Source organism: Carassius carassius, chromosome 23, assembly GCF_963082965.1.
Source record: "Carassius carassius chromosome 23, fCarCar2.1, whole genome shotgun sequence".
NCBI lineage: Eukaryota > Metazoa > Chordata > Actinopteri > Cypriniformes > Cyprinidae > Carassius > Carassius carassius.
The window spans coordinates 19,307,336-19,325,815 of NC_081777.1; the positions used below are offsets into that span (position 1 = coordinate 19,307,336).

Sequence of the window (18,480 nt, forward strand, 5' to 3'; positions counted from 1 at the left end):
CAATTAAGCCTCTCAAATTAAGGCTAATACTTGGATACAATAAAATCCATAGATATAAAACACTTCAAGCATATCACACAGACATTTAGTTTAATAAATGTTTATTTATTGGAAGGTTTTAACCGAGTCCACCTCTCTTCTATCACTCTTACCGCTGCGCTGAAGACACGTTCGCTGCTGCTGCTGGCGGGACACTAAACGCAGAGCGAGCCAGTCTTGACAGTTGCGGTAGCAGGGTCTCGTGCTGTTTCCACCATAGCAGCACATCTCGTCCATCACCTTCCATGTTGTGATTGAGGCACATGTATTGCTGTACTTCATCGTCGTCATCCTCGTCCTGCGCCACAATGTTTTCAAACGCGGCCAGCGCTCTCTTCTTTGCTGCGTGGCCAGCAACAACAGGTGCAGACACAGAAATGCTCGCCGCTGCATGAATCATCATTTTATAATTATTAGTTGGCCAACTAGGCTATGATTAATACATTAATTTAGCGGCCTATAATAGCTACTACTACAATAAGTGGATATAAGTGAAGTATAATCGTGGGTCGCGCTGACGGAAAAGCGTGCGTGCGTGAGAGTCATGTCAGTATGTCAGTGTAATTATAACGGGTTGAATTATCATATTATTAAAGTTATGAGGTTATGAAATGTCTTTCTATGTTTGTTTTTCTATCGTCGACGTCAACTTCTCATTTTTTTATTTTTATTAATGTCTAAAATATAAATAGAAGGATAACCCAAAAAAGGCCCGAGGCCCGGCCCGCATGTGAGTTATAACGTGAAAATTGGCCCGAAGCCCGGCCCTAGGGGCATAAATAAGTCGGGGCCCGTCGGGCTCGGGCTGAAATGCAGGGCTTTAGTTTGAATGCAACAACAAAATGCAAAGTCAAACTCTCTTTCGCTTATATATAAAACAGAACTTTTTTTAACAAAACCAATACAAATAATATGCCTAATATAATAAAAAATAACAAATAACTTACATAAAGTTTAAATAGGTATGCTTTACAAAACTAAGGAAATAAGTAAACATGTATAATATATAACCAAATAAAAATAAGAAACGTAGAATGTTTGTTAGCAAAACGAATAAGAAAGCTTGGAGGCACGACATACACCTTGATGTCAAATTAAATAAATAAATTAAACACAGTGTAAATATAGTAAAAATCAGCAAAGACTGTGGAACCAGTAAATCATCCGCCACTCTGTTTCAGCTCACTCTTCTTGTCAGTCAGCTCGACTCACTCGCCTCACTGGATAAATGAAATCTGATCTGTGATGCGACTGTCATTCAGCACGCTACATTGAGCAGCTGTGTTCAGTTTTTAATCGTAGTGTCTGTTCTTTTACTGAACTAAATTATTTTATTACTATAAAAAATCTAAACGATAGTGGGGGTCTGAGCCGAGGTGGCCATGTGACGTAACCGGTTTTGTGGCTTAACAACGTATCACAGTTAACACTGTCTATCACGGCAAGTCTACTGCAAATGTATCACAGACAACAGTTCTGCAGACAATAGAGCAGTTTGCCAGACTGTCCAAGTTACTTTCCAATTCATTTGCAAACAACTAACTACAAGAAATTCAGTTAAAGCAATCTGAATTATCATACAGTCATGACAACAACATAACTTCTCCGCTTAAAGCTCACAATAAACTCATTACTCACAACATGCATTTTAACTGTTTATCTTCCTCTGTACAGAATTTACAGTACAGATGATATGATAACAGAAATTGTGCCTTTTCACACTGCACAATTATATCAGTCCGCCCATTGAGCTGTGCTATTCAGAAGTTCTGATGACACTAGAATCACCATGATTCACAAAGAGGGCTATAAATAACACTGGATAGAGTACTAAAGCAAAGCCATCATCAAAAGTATGTACAGCTGATTCTGTCCTTTTTGGATATCCATAGACTTGCATTAAAAACGTTATACAAACTTACAGAGTGAGAGAAAGGTTTTTTTATTTTAATTTTTTAAAGAGATTTAAAGAGTTTTTAATAATGACTCCTTTTTACATGACTAATTAATGAGAAAAATAAATATTTTTTATCATATTGTTGCTTACTGCCACGATTGACCAATCATAATCAAGTATTCCAGAGAACTGTGTATGTAGCTAATTGAGAGAATCCATGCATATAGTATCTTGTTTATCAAATCAAAATGACAGAGTCTGTAGGAATCTGTAGTGCAGCATGGGGAGATGTGCAAAGAGCACTACACAGCATCTGAGAGAGGCCTACTCTAGAGAAATAGGATTATAGTAAAGAGCATGGCCTCAATAATATGCTCTTTTCACAGCCATGCCATATTTGTGTTGCTCCAGCTCAAAGCTGCTTCATTAAAGTTCCGCAATTGCTTATCAAGGCTGCCTGGTGGCATTTTTTACTTTCACTAGCTATTTTTGTCATAGGCCTCGATAATGAATGTGTGACAAGAAGCATGTTCATGTTTTCACAGATTGAAAGCATTTGTCAAAATCATTATTTACTGGGTCATTAGTTCTCTTCTTTGACATGGGTTTATTGTCCCTTGTTAGAATAGATGTGTTTGGGGACTTGATTACTTTAATCTCACATGCCCATTTCCATGTTCCATTACTCTGTCTCATTTTCTCACCTTAGGTTAAATAGTAGTGAAAGTGAAGACAGTTCCTTTATTTGAAATTTGCTGCTTATCTTTACCATTAAGTTACCTCTCATCCTTGGAAAAAAAAAGCTATATATTTATGCTTATACATTTACTTATACATGCTTATACAATAATACATTTATTACTTACTAAATATAGGTAAAATCTGCATATCACTCGAGACTTACTGATATAACAATTATAATTCAGCTTTACTTGAACTAAACAATTCACATTTCTAAATATTCTAAATATTTAACCTAAAATGTATACATGCTATAGTTCCACTTTAGCACAAACAAATATTTTTTATAGTCTTTTTAGTAAATATATTTAAGTCTTTAGTTGGAATTTAACACTACTTCCACACAATTAAAGTGCATTAAGTACAAAATTAGTTGTTCAAATTTAACCAACTTTAAGTATACCAGTTTAGTATACCAAAAGTACAATTATTGCAGGGTCTTTTTATTAAGTGCATAAATATGTACATTTATTTGTAATATATGTATTTCAAATACATTTTAGTATTTTCACTAGGGCAGGTTAGATTACATTTGGTATTACACTGTTTAGAGTCAAAATTGACTTCTGTATGATGCCAGCCTTTGGCTGTTTAGTATCAATATCAAATGAAACAAGTAAACAGAGAAAAACAAAAATAAACTATAGGAGCTATATTCAGCTATATATAATATTGTTCAAAGCTTTGGGGTCAATAGGTTTTTTTATACTATTATTCAGCAAGGATACATTAAGTAAAGGTCTACATCATTTAGGTCTACAATGTTACACAAAATTTTAAGCATCACAGCTGTTTTCAGCATTAATAATAATAATACATGTTTCTTGAGCTTCATATCAGCATATTGGAATGATTTCTGAAAGATATTGTGACATTGAAGTAATGTTAATACATTTAGTTAATAAAGCTTTTCCACCACAGGAATAATTGTTTTTTTAAACACACACACACACACACACACACATATATATATATATATATATATATATATATATATATATATATATATATATATATATATATTATTTTCAATTGTAATAATATTTCAGGATATTTATATTTTACTGAATTTTTGATCAAATAAATGCAGCCTATGAGTGAGCATAAGGGATTCCTTTTACAAAATTAAACAGTTATAATGCCTTAACACTTTACGTCACGCTGTCTGAACACCAACCTGTGCTGAATATTATTTTCATCCAGTTCAGATACTGTAATATGTGAAATGGTGATATTATACAACTATTTTAGATTAGCATTACAGTAATTACATTACGGAAAATTTTAGCATGGTAATAGATATGTGAATGATATGATAAAACAAGAACAGGAACTTGCTACTTCCAATACATAACGCCGATACAATGCTGTGAGTATTTAAGACCAGAGGTGGAAAGAGTACAAAAATATTCTACTCAAGTAAAAGTACCATTACATTAATGAAATTTTACTTAAGTACAAGTAAAAGTACCAGTCTAAAAAATCAACTCAAGTAAAAGTAAAAAGTAGCTCATTTAAAATTTACTCAGAGTAAAAATTACTTTTAGTTAGTTACATTTTAACAGTGGGAGGGAGTCAAAAATGGGACAGGCCAAGGATGTCAAACTCAGTTCCTGGAGGGCCACAGTCCTGCACAGTTTAGATATAACCCTAATTAAACACACCTGATCCAGCTAATCTAATCATTTAGGTTTATTTGAAAACTACATGATATGTGTGCTGGAGCAGGGTTAGAACTAAACTCTGCAGGGCTACGGCCCTCCAGGAACTGAGTTTGACACCCCTGGGATAGGCCTATTAATCTCAAACTAGTTGTTTTTACTTAAAGGAATCAGTTATTTAGAATAATAAAACATTTGGGCTGTTACCAGGCAAATCAGTATCAACAAACTCATCTTTTCAATACAGAGGAAATGCAAAAGCTTCATCGGACGTGGCATTTAGATGTATTTACACACTGTTTAGTGCAGGACAAGAATGCATTTAACCTGCAGTTACAAATGCATGAATAATGTTTTGATATGCCAGACATAAAATGTTGAATGCTCATTTGAAATTATAAAAACTTAATTATAAAAAAAAAAAAAAATCAAAAGATACTTTAAATGTGAAATTAAAATGGCCAGTATGTGGCAGCAAGTCACTGTTAATAAGTGAGTCATTGCGATTGAACCAAATCATTTAAACGGTTGATTCATTCAGAAACGAAACACTGTCATGTTGCTCAGAGATGCAAAATTTTGCTTTGGTGGCTGTGTTTGGAATAAATTTTTGTTGTAGAAATACGGCAATATGGTGTCTAAAACGCAAGTCTCTTAGTTTGCTGTCCTGTTGTAAAATATATATATATATATATATATATATATATATAAATATATATATATAAATATAAATATATATTTAATAAATATAAATATATATATATATATATATATATATATATATCAGTGGCGGCTGCTGGTCTTTCAAAGAGGGGAAGCTCATTTTCGGCCTACATTATAACCCTCTGATGGTCTTCATTTGTAGTGACACTCGGGGTCTTTTTGACCCCAGACAATAACATTTCATTTTGTAATAGTAAAATATTTACATTTTTTACAAATATAATTTTACTCTGTTCATTTATGTTTTTACTAAACTTTGTACAGTTTTTGGAGGATTTAAATCTTTTACATTTCTATAAATAAATAAATATTTATTTAAATAGGCTTTTTTTTTTACAAAAAAAGAAAAAAGCATTTCAGGTAAAATTCACTTCATAAAAGACCCAGATTTCTAACTTTCATACATGGGGATACCATGGATAATTTTATAAGGTTTAATGTAAGATTTTTGCCCATTTTTGGGGAAATTCAGTTTAAAAATTGTAATAAATCACTTTAACCACTAGACGGCTATAGTGTGTGTGTGTGTGTGTGTGTGTGTGTGTGTGTGTGTGTGTGTGCGCGCGCACATTTTCAATCTGTCTTAGTTACCAATTCAATTTTGTGGTGGTTCTGCATTTTACAAATATCAAGAAATATTGCCGAAGTTTGTCTTTCGAATACACTTGAGAAATCCGCGATCATGGGACTGAGCGTGAAACAGCTTCACCGACTTCTTATGGTGCAGACCGCTGTCAGTCAAAAGGAGATTGACAGATCCTCCAATCATCACGCGGAAGCCCAGTCTTCATTCACCTCCAGAGACGCTGAGCGTCCGTGGGCGGGACATAATCGCAGCATTTATCCAATGACCGTCTAGCTTCGGAGCACTGAAAAAAACTGTTCAAAGCAGCCCCATTGAAGTCGCTCGGCTTCTTCAGGGAAATGCACTGTGACGCTACGGGAATGTATGAGAAGAAAATCGAGTCAGCCGACATGTAGCTGATTAACACAATACATAATACACAATAGTACATATTTGACCGTTGTTTTTTTTTTTTTACATTACGTGGGGTTGATGTCTTGTCGAGATTTTATAAACTGCTAGTTTGGTCTCCCTAGGCAAGCACAGCATACACAGCATAATAGAGTATAAATATGGGCAGGGGTTCACTTCATTTCCTTCAAGTTCAACTTCAGAATATGACAGGGTTTCGTTTTCAGCGGTGTCTGCACCACTAACGCCTGTTTTGTCCGTCTGCATCTTTCTTGTGATTTTAGCGCCAGTTTGCCCTCCTGCCCATTATTTACTGACATAGCTTCCAGGGAGCGATTTTTTTTTACTCAGTAATTAATGTGTTTTAAAATGTAGCGAAGTACAATACTTCAAACTAAATATACTTAAGTAAAAGTAAAATTACAGATTAAAAAAAATACTTAAAAAAGTAGAAGTACACAAAAAAGCTACTCAATTACAGTAACGCGAGTAAATGTAATTCGTTACTTTCCACCTCTGTTTAAGACATACTGTACTGCTGCTGCACAAATAGCATCTATAATAGCCCGCAGAGGATCTATACAGGTGGAGCTGGGGAGGTGGAGGTTTCAGAGAAACTCTGAAAGCACACTGCGAACTGCTCTTGTGAATGCTAATCAACCATTTAAATGTAAAACAGCAAGCTCATTGGCTGCATATGCGACATGAACCAATCAGCTTGTGCCAATTCAACGCTTTAATATCATCAATATCATCAATTGGAGTTTCATGACAGAACTTGCCATTTATTCTGCTTTGTTTATCTCTTAGGTGAGTGTGCTGACCACACTGGAGCGGCGCTTCAATCTTCAGAGCGCTGATGTGGGCGTCATCGCAAGCAGCTTTGAGGTTGGCAACCTGGCCTTCATTCTCTTCGTTAGTTATTTTGGTGCTAAAGCCCACCGCCCTAGGTTAATTGGCTGCGGTGGCATTGTCATGGCTCTGGGAGCATTGCTCTCTGCATTACCAGAATTCCTCGCCAGTCAATACAAAATCACAGACACATGGAGCAAAGATCTGGGGCGAGACGTGTGCTCCAACACCTCTAAAGCTGATGAAGCATGTGGGAATAGAGCCAACACCAACATGATGTACCTGCTTCTGATTGGAGCCCAGGTGTTGCTGGGTATTGGTGCCACACCTGTTCAGCCCCTGGGTGTGTCCTACATAGACGATCATGTGCGGAAGAAAGACTCCTCTCTCTATATAGGTAAGTGAGCATACTGTAATTTATGTTTGCTACATGCTTAGTTTACATGGCCACAGGCAGCAATTGTTTCATATAAGTGAACTGCACCACAATTGTTTAAGGAAAAGCATTGTTTAAGGAAAATCTCCCCTATGGCTTAGTAATTAAAAAGTAGATGATTATCAGAGTGATTTATTGTGGTTTCAGGCCTTCCAATGGCAAGCCAAAACCACTGATGTATTAAAGTGGAAAAGCAAATAAGAAGGTTGCGTTGTTATGTGCCAGAAAGCAGCATGTGCACAAAACCACTGGATCAATAGGAAAAAAAGCATATGCGTGTGTGGAAACGTGTTATGTTTTATATTGTTTGTGACCACAGCTTTTACAATATAATCAGCAGGTGAGCAGTGCTCGGAGGGTTTTAAACATAATAACTTTTATTTTTTATGTGTAGGGATGAAAGGGATGGAAAAAGAATGTAAAGCAAAATAACTCTTCTGTGCAAACTAGGCTTGCTGTGATAGACGGTGTTAACATTGCTTGGCCACCACAGCACTGACCCCCATGGTCGTTTCGATGTTTTATAGTAATACAAATAATTTAGTTCAGTAACAGAACAGACACTATAATTAAAATCTGAATGCTGCTGCAAAAATGCAGCGTGCCCGAATGCAAGTTGCATAACAGATCAGATTTCATTTATCCAGTGAGCTGACTGACAAGAAGAGTGTGGTGAGACAGACAAGATGATGGTGGATAATTTAGTTTCGAAACGAAATGCAATAGCGCCTGTTTGGCAGTATTTTGGATTTTGAAAAGCCTGTTGACTTTTTCCTTTTATATAAGGTGATTTTGGAAGTTTTTTTAAACATACGTTTCTTATTTAATTGGTTCCACATTGTTTGCTGATTTTACTTTATTTAAACTTTGTGTAATTTATTTATTTTATTTGACATCAAGGCATATGCCGTGCCTCCAAGCTTTCTTACTATTTTTGCTAATAAACATTCTACATTTCTTATTTATTTGGTTATTCTTATTTATTATGTTTTTCTTAGCCTATTTCTAGTTTTATAACTTGTAAGTTTGTTTAAGTTATTTTATTTTAGGCATAGACTGCCCTATAGCATGGTGTATTTGTATTTGTTTTGTTAATTAAATGGTCTATGTTTTATATATAGGCTAAACTGCCCCCACGGTGATAACCGCATCGCACGTCGATTAACCGGTGGGAAAATTTCCTTACTGTCACAACCCTAGTAAACCCTAGGGCGACTAAATTATATCTAATATTAGCCAATGGCTAATACATTCTCCAATTTTACTCACCAGTGTGAGAGTTGGAGACTAAGTATAAGTTTAGCACGTATATATTTTCACAGCTTTAAAGAACTGCTGGTTTTGCGGTAGGTGGCGGAGCTGATGCGCAAACAGCAATCTCATTGGCTGGCGCTCACCTATTATCGTCCCTGTTTTGATTTCAGCAAATCAGTTTGAGGAACACACAAAACTTGATTAATATTCATGAATCCAGCAGCTCATTAACCCTAAGTAATTCTTAGTGCGTTTTATAGTTCTTATTAGTAGAATTCGTATCATTATCTTATCAGTATTTTTGTCAGTTTTTTCCCATTTTTAACTAAAAGATTTACTAGCCAATGGCAATTCAATCGCCAAGGTGTCCGTAGAGGGTTCTCAGTATTACAGTGTCAGTATTACAAAAGCAGTCTATTTAAAATAAATGCATTTATAGTATTCAAAGAATCCTGAAAACATGTTCCATGGTTTCCACAAAAATACTAAGCAGCACAACTCTTGTCAACGCAGATAATAAGAAATGGTATCTGCATATTTTAATCATTTATGAAGGTTCATGTGATACTTTATACTGGATTAATGACTGCTGGAATTTATTCAAAGGAATAAATTACACTTTAAAATATGTGTTGAATTTTAAAACTATATTAATATTTAAATGTGTTCTTGATTAAATAAATGCAGCCTTGGTGGGCATAAAATCATTTAAATATTTTCCACAACACACACACACACACAAAAAAAAAACTTTCAAATGATACACATTATATTTACACCCATTTCAGGTCAGTACTTCCATTTCCACAGAACACGACTTTAATATTATCGTTAGTATAAAAACATGTGACTATAGTTTACTTGGTTGATTTTGCAGTTGTCGGGGTAACAAGACAAATTTCATGTTCAAGGAAAACAAGAAACACATCTCATACAGGTACAGGCAGCAATTCTTATCAAACCACAAAGATTTCCAAGCCTCAAAGAAAGTGGGCCATGGTTCGTTTCACATGCATGCATTTCAGTGATAAGGAAGAGAAGATAAGTGTTGAAAAGGAAGTGCCTTCAGTCCATGTTTGATGCTATGATGCTTCACAGGTTCTACATCAAACAGGGGCGAAAGTGATAAATCACAATATATGTGATTGCATTAGATACAAAATTTTAGATCAAGTGACATTTCTACTAATTAACATTAAATGTGTACTGCTAATAATAATCATTATTATTAAAGTGTCATTGTGAACAGTATATTTGTAATCATTTAAATTTCATGTGCCTGTGCTGTCTTGTCCATCTGAAAACCAGCATTTCAGAAGGCTTTTGGGCAAGCGTTGTGCTTGTTTGACAGTAAGCAGTAGGAAATGGACACAAAAGCTCAGAGGGAGATTTGGAGCTGTGCTTCTCTGATAAGCCGTACAACAGAGTTTGAAGGCAAACAAGAAGCGTTTCGTTTGAGAACAATGTCATCTTGTAGTGGAAGCTGCACTCAGCTGATCGTGTAAATCCCCTTGCTTCAGGCATGGCATGTGCTGCATGAATGGGCCAGATTGTTCAGACATCACCTAGATTTCTTCTTTTTTTTATGCACTGCTAATATATTCTCAATTTGTAACACAATAACATAGCTGTAATTGTTTTTCTCTTTTATAAACTGTTGAGTGCCATTTGCCATGTACAAATGTAGGCTAAATGCTTGCTTCAAATGAGTTAAACATTATATGTGTTTGATATAAATAAAAACACATTGATAAGTGGTACAGCAAAGAGAAAGCAAATTGAAGCAATTATTTTGAGCTATGTTTGTGGTTAATGCCACATGTGTGGTAGTCTGTTGTCATGGTTCATACTATTTTGTGAAGCTATTTTCAGAGTAGTTTTGTCAGCCTTCATTCAGTGTTGGAAGAGCTGTGGACTAGAGCTAGTTATTTATTGAATATTTGCTATATATTTGCACTGATTTGCTGGCGAAATAAAACTAGACAACATTGTAAATATTGCAAGTGTAATGCATGCTTTCGGTTAAGTTTCCCAATGTAATGAATTAAACCTTGCTAATCATCGGGAAGAAGGAGGCGGGAATCGGCGGTCAATCAAACGAAGACTTTAATGACAAAATAAACACAAAACAGCGCACCAGCCCCTCACGGACGACTGGTGCGCTCAAATAAAAACCAAAACACAACTAAAAGCCCAGGCCTGGTCCTCTCTCATCCTTCACTGTCGTCGCTCCAGTTTTATATCCTTCCATCTCCTACGTGGGACTCGAGACCGGCAGTGGGCCGCAGGTGCCACTGATTTGCCCAATAATTGCCGGCCTCACTCCTTGTTCCCACGTCCCTCGGCCCCGCCCCACTCGCCACACCCAACTTAATTAATTAATACACTAATTTCCTTGTCTCATGACTTGTCATGTGAGTGTTAAGATATTTTAATAACATCACTGATAAACTAATAAAAATAGCAATAAAAGAGGTACAACAAAAATAGTGTCAGGTTTATAAATATGTATTTTATAATGTATAAAAATGTTTGATAAAAACATTTGCTAAAGATATATTGTAATATATCTATTAAAATCTATTAAAATTTTTGCAAATCTAAATTTTTAGCAGAATTTTCTTTAGTGTCATCTTTCTAAAATCATCGTAATTTGGTGCTCAACAATATAACATTATAAATGTCCAATGCTATCTCATGGCTTTGTTGTATGTATTTAATAAGGTGGCTAATTCATAGGGATTCGTACGACCTCACTTGTACAATTTTGTAAGATTTCAGTTATGGTTTAGTTTAGGGGCGGGGTTAGGTGTGGTCATTCCTACGAATACCAATTAATTTGCCACCTCTTAAATTACATAAGAATATGTAAGAACCCACACTGTCGTTCTTTTCTGCACTCATGCAGCCTGAATGTCACATTGCACTCGTGTTTCTGCACAAAGTAAAAAGCCTTCATTAGTGGAGCAAATAGTAGGATCTTATTAAAAAAAAATGTAGATGAAAATGTAAAAAGTAAAAAATTAGTAGATTCAGTTCTTTAAAGAAAGAAAGCAGGGAAGAAAAGAATCTTCATGGTAGATGTTGAACGTGCACACCTTTGCTTTCAATGTCTCTATTATTATCCATCAAGTACTTTGTCTGAATAAGTGCTAGCCCACTTCTGCTAAAATCTGAAAAGAAAACTAAATGGAGCTTTTATCATCAGGAAAGCAGTTTGAGAAATACTGTATGCTAATGTTGGATGAGACAATTACCACCTGTTGGCCATGACAACAGACAACTGAATTACTAAATGGTGATGCAAATTGCTTCAATAAACAATGTATTATGAAAATGCAACAAGATGCACGCAGGGCATTGAGGTGTTTTCTAATAAAGAACTGGGCCAATTTGTGTCCATAACATGTACTGTATATGTGAATGTAAGAAAAGCTATGCCAGGTGTATTTGTTTTTTTATTTATTTTTATTTTTTGTTGAGAAAAAATCCACTGTGTAAAAATAAACAACAATATTCTGAAAAATGGCATATGAAAAGTGTACAAATCATATGAAAGAAGGCAGTGCCTCCATTGTGCTATGATTGGCCTATTGTGCTATTCATGAGATAAAACCTGCCTCTCGTTTTCATGCAGTTCATATCCACAAGCTGATCTGAATTAGTAAATAATAAACTAATTGAAAGTAAATGAAAAACTTCGAGACCACCGCTTTATATCATGTCATATTAAACTTGGAAATGACTTGAAAACATGATCTGTGAAGGTTTTTTAGTAATCTGCAGAAGCGCACATAAAAAAAAAAAAAAAAAAAAAAAAACATCATGGAAACATAGAAGTGCTATAGAAAGAACTTTTTGTGAATGTAACCATAAAATGCCATCTTTCTTTTTTTCTTGGAATTGAAAAGATTAAGCAGAATTCAAGAGACGGTAACATTGATTGCATCAGAAAGCTTTTAGATTTTTTATTTGAAAAGTCTGTTTCCAAAAGGTACGAACAAGGATTTTTCTCTTAAAGAGTTTCTATGATGGTGGGTTTATGTGTTTTCCTGCAGTGTACATTTTCTGATGTGTGTTAATCTGATGTGAACCTGGTCTGATTGGGTGATTATTACTAGTTAACTCCTATTAATTAGTGTGATAACTTAAGTGATAACTTGTAAATGTGCAATCCAATATGGAGACGTGCCTTTTAAATGTTTGCTTAGGACCCTGAGGAAGGCCCTTAGATGAAACACGTTGGTATTGTTAATAAAAATCTCTTTATCACAAGCACCTTGTGATTGGTAAAGATTCCATTAAACGTTATTTACATTAATATAAAAAATACAAAATAGAATTATATTATAATTATGTTTACATTCATTCTCAAGGTCTAACAACCATGTGAAAAACATTTCCTTCCCCATTAATGGTAAATGAATGTTGTAATAAATATCGATATTGTTTGATATGGAAAAAAATGAATGTGATAATGTTTTGGCCATATCCCCCAGCCTTATATTCAATCTTCATGAATAGCATAAGTCAGTATGGAATGCACAAGCACAGTGTTTTACATGTGTGTGTTGTTAAAATGAGACCAGTACATGACAGAGCTAAGTGCTTTTAGAGCATGTTACTGGAAGATCTCTGTAGGAGTGGAGACGTAATTACAGAATGAGGCTGGAATGCCAAGCAGCCAGCCATGAGGTGGGTCTGAACTGGCCCGGCAGCACATGCATACCGCACAGCCCTATGAAAAACAACTCCCACAGGGGGATCTTGGCTTTTCCTGCTTCCTTAGTTACAGTAAGCTGCCCACAGATCTAACTGCCATGCCAAGTGCTTTTCATCAGCAAATGCACATTAGGTCACTATTAGTCCCGCTTCTCATTTAAGCTGTAGAAGACATGAAAGGATGGCGTATATGGAGCAGTGCATTAGTAAAAACAGTAGTTCAGAGGCCACCTGCAACATTTCTGAAACACTGGTCAACCAGATTTACACTTCGCAAATGCACCTCTTTTTTTGGTTATTGTGACTTTATACCTCACAATTACAATTATTGCTCATAGTTATTACTTTATATCTCACAATGCCTGTATTTCTCTCAGTTGCATCTTTATTTCTCCTAATAAGGCGATTATATTTTGTAATATGACTATATCTCACAACTGCAAAATCTCAAAATGTCACTTAATATCTCAGATATGACATTATATGCTGTGATTGCAACTTTATTTCTTGTAATTGTGAATTTATATCTCAGTGTGACTATCTTTTTGTATTGTGACTTTATATCTAAAATGGAATTAATTGCAAGATATAGTCACATTGTGAGATAGTAAGTTCCATTTTGAGGTATAAAATCACAATAAAAAATAAATAAAAAATAAAAGTTTAAGTGGTAAGATGTCAAGTTACATTTTATATCTCACTATTACTAGCTTTTTTCTAATTCTGATTTATATTTCCCAAAAAGTTATTTACACCTATAATTACACCTTTTATTTCACTATTGACTGTTATTGTTTTTGGACTACAACTTTACATCACAATGTGACTTTATGTCTTGTAGTTTCAACTTTATTTATTGTAAATGTGAAAGTATAACACATGGATTAATATGCTAAAAACATATATGACAATTGTGAAATTTTTGTACTGCTTTAATATCTCACATTCTGACTTAATATCTTGCTATTGAAACTCTTATTTCTTACAGTTTTGACTTTATATCTCACCATTACAACTATTTATCATAATTGTGACTTTATATCTGTTAAATTGACTGTAAATTATACAGTCACAGTTATAATCAGTTTGTAATTGGATTGACGGCTTAATCGGATTGAAAAACGTTCATATAAACACTTTAATCGATCCGATTGCTCTCAATCCGAATGAAATTTCAATCAGATTGAAGAGGGTGGTTTATTACTCTTCTAATATGATCGAGCGTGCATGTAAACAGTCGATCGGATTGAACCATGAAACTGAAAGGACTGCACATGTGCAATGACGCAGAAATAACGTAATGGCATATGACGCACGAAACGAGCGGCTCTTCCTTTTGAATAAAGTGTTGTATAAATTTGTGTCTTGTCATTATAAAACTCTCCTTTCACTCGGCAACTGTGAAGTTCAGCAGGACATCCTTGTTATGGCAACCCGTCTTGGGCACGCGGAGGGGCTTTTTTTTTTCGCATGATAAATATGAGCAGCACAGCACATGTTTATTTATCCATAAAGGTGTATATAATAATTCTGCTGTTAAAAACAAATAAAGAAACCATGTAGGAGAGTGGAGAGTGGTTATTATGTGCAAACAGTGAGAAACTCACTTTCACTTTCACTATTTAAGCAGTGTGCGCATGTCTAAAAAAAATCTTTTCCGATTTGTAGCTTGTGACATATAAACGTGCACATCAACCGGATCACTTTATTTAACGTTCATGTAAACACTACAATCAGATTCATCAATTGTAATGAATTCAGTCTGATTGAACCAAAAAGTGTGCATGTAAACGTAGCCAATGTGACTTCACATCCTGCAGTTGTGACATAATATGTATGACACTTCACTTTTAAAGCTGGTAAACAAACCTTTTGTATGATGATCTTATTTTTAGTGCCTCAACATTTGGGCCTTTGACTAAAGCAAACAAACGCAGATGGGGTCAGGACTGAAAATGGACGCTGTTCCCAGAACTCTTGTAACCTTTTGCAGTTCACTGCTAATTTTGGGTTTTCCCACAGGGGCTTGACTCTAGAAATTCACAGCATGTACATGCAGGGATTAGGCTATTTTCATGACAGACAGGAATGCTTGAGCCCCACCAAACTGTCTCTCAATGCTTTACAAGCTTTTACAGTGGCAGTAACATGATTCCTGCATGTTGACGTAGATGATTGAATTCATGTAGCCCAAAGACAGTGAGGGGACAGCAGCTGTAGACAGCTTATTCAAACACATTAGCCTGCTTATGTTTGAATATCCTGTTTCTGGTAACTGATAAAAATCAATACATACACAGAAATTTCCAGACAAGTCTGCAATAAAGAACGATGGATTCTGATAAGAATCACCAAAATACTGAGGAAAAATTCCTTACACTAGTGTGTGAACACAATACATTTTGCAATAGTAAAACGTCAAAAATAAATAAATAAATAAACAAATATGCAGTCAGGTACTGTAGCTAACACAGTGATAGACATGAAGACTGTTTGTTTTTGTCTCTGGTTAGGCAGATCTGGGAAGACCTAACCTGCTCTGAGCTTTTTTGTGCCACCCAGGCCAAAGATGATGTAGCAGATAAGTGGTTGGGGGAGGCAGGGAAATGAAAGTACCGTTTTATTCTGCTGTAGATTTATATGCAGGACACTGGCAAATATCTTTAAAATATAAAACATAGGCATCATATTCACAATGTGAACATTTATTAGCAAAATGAACTTTGTTGTGGCAAGTCTAATAAAGTTTTGTTAAACATGTAATGTGTGCATAATTTTTAAATAGCAATCATTTTGCATATAGACATTTAGTCATTTTTCCTGATAAAAAATATAAAATTTAGCATTACATCACTTGCTCATCAATGGATCATCTGCAGGAAATGGGTGCCGTCGGAGTCCAAACAGCTGATAAAAATATCACCATAATCCAGAAGTATTCCACACAACAGTGCATCAATTTAATATCTTGTGAAGCGAAAAGCTGTGTTTGTAAGAAACAAATCCATCATGAAGGCATAATGAAATGTTTTAATCATTTTAACTCAAAGGGATACTCCACCCCAATATAAAAATGTTGTCTTCAATCAGTTACCCCATGTAGTTCCAAACCCGTAAAAGCTTTGTTCGACTTCGGAACACAATTTAAGATATTTTGGATGAAAACCGTGAGGCTTGTGACTTTCCCATTGACTCCCAAGTAACAAAATATCTTAAAATGTGTTCCGAAGACGAATGAAGCTTTTATGGGTTTGAAAATGACATGGAGGTAAGTGATTAATGACAACATTTTCATTTTGGGGTGGATTAAACCTTTAACTGTCCCTTTTACCAAAATACCAAATTCCAAAATAATATGTTCCCTTGTTGTCATCTCGCATCAAAATCCTTTAACACATGTAATTGGAACTGTTTTAGACTGTTTACACTTGTAAACAGTGCTTGATCTGGGTATATTTCCCTCCTTAATAAGATATTAAGGATAGAGGACTTGTATTTTAGCCGGAAGCAGTGTTTTGAAGTTAAAAACGTCTTTATGGATTTGTTCATTACAAATATACAGCTTTTTGCTTCTCAAGACATTAACTGATGGATGGAGTCGTGTGGATTACTTGTGGATTTTTGTAATGTTTTTAATGGCTGTTTGGACTCTCATTCTGACGGCACCTATTCACTGCAGAGGATTCACTGGTGAGCAAGGGATGTATTGCTTAATTTCTCCAAATCTATTCTGATGAACAAACAAACTCATCTACATCTTGATTGGCCTGAGGGTGAGTAATTTTTTTTTTTTTTGAGGTTAACTATCTCTTTAATTTTAAACCTTTGTCTCTGTCTGTCAATACTGTTGTCCACAGATCTTTAAAAGTTCATATGTTTCTCTCTGAAGTTATCAAAGAAACTTATGATAAGGATTAACAATACTGGCAAATGCAATAAAATACAATCTTTTGAACATTGAACTTTATTCTGCTATGTTGATATTTATCTGAATGATGATGTTTAAAGATCTCAGATGCATCCTTAAGAGACACGTCAGCGTGGCTGCTGCAGTCATTCAATTTCACCCCCTGCCATCAGCCACGCATGCTCACAAGCTACTGAAACACTGCATGTGTCATGTAATGTCATCTTGAAGGATTAAGTTCTAAATGGGTTTTTCCATTTCGCCGATAAGCTTCATGCCAAGACCGCGCCTTACTAACTCCTGTTTGTTTAATTTGAGAACAATGAACGTTGTCGTCTCTTGCTCTGCGGGGGTGAGAGAACAGAGTCCAGCAGTCCTCTCTCCCAGACAAACCCATTCTTTTCAGACTCCTGTTAACCCCTGCATTATTTTGCTAAATAAATATAACCAGCCCTCACTTTAAGTTAGTCTCAAGTGCTTTAGTGCATACTTGTTTAGAATAATTAACAGTAGCACATAGTAAGGGGTCTCATGCACCTTTTTTTGGAGGTAAGCAATAGTTCACTTATGTGAGACATGACCAAATAATTTTTTTTTGTGGTTATTGTACAATCGCATTAAGTATTATAAATGGAGGTGTTATATTTACAAGAGTGTTCCAGAGAAGCAAAGTTTGAAATACAAAACAATATTTATGCAACACGCTAATATTTTGGTGGGAGAGTTGCGTTATCAGCTCACTTGGCTCAGAAATCTGAAGGGATTGGGTAGTTTGAATTGCCATGGTGCTTCTGCAGAAAGAGACTAGCAAGTAAAGATGGGATATGCTACTTAGAAAGAAACTAATCACGTGGGCAGAAAGCAGTGCTAAGATGATTATGTTGAGAAGAGCATGTCCTACCTTGGTGAAGCCCAATTGAATGGACTGCCTTTGAACTTGGATAAAACTGATTCATTTAAATGGAACAAAGGCAGACATCAAGATTAACATTAAGACTGCATTAAAATGAGGTTGAGTAATATCATTAGTGTCATCTGGCATCACTCGCTTTACTTAATCCTATCATTGGTCAATCCTGCCTCACCAATCAGACTAAAAAAATCCTATATAATAGAAAAGAGCTACTTTCCCTTCCAGACAATCTGTGCAAACAATAGAGTCATAGACTGTCATTCAGCCATGTTGAGGAACAGGATACAGCATTTGAATTGCATAACCATGTTTTATATCATGTTTTATTGCTACTATAACCACTTAATTTGCTCTTCATT

The 18,480-nt window shown here is 35.3% G+C and overlaps 1 protein-coding gene across 1 annotated transcript in view; it reads left to right on the forward strand.

Moving 5' to 3' along the window:
- The window catches only part of LOC132101441 (solute carrier organic anion transporter family member 3A1-like), a 55,025-nt gene that overhangs the window by 8,094 nt on the left and 28,451 nt on the right, over nucleotides 1-18,480 (forward strand). The window contains exon 2 of the mRNA XM_059506400.1: nucleotides 6,848-7,286. Within this exon, the coding sequence (XP_059362383.1) occupies nucleotides 6,848-7,286 (439 nt within the window). The remainder of the gene's footprint in view (nucleotides 1-6,847; nucleotides 7,287-18,480) is intronic.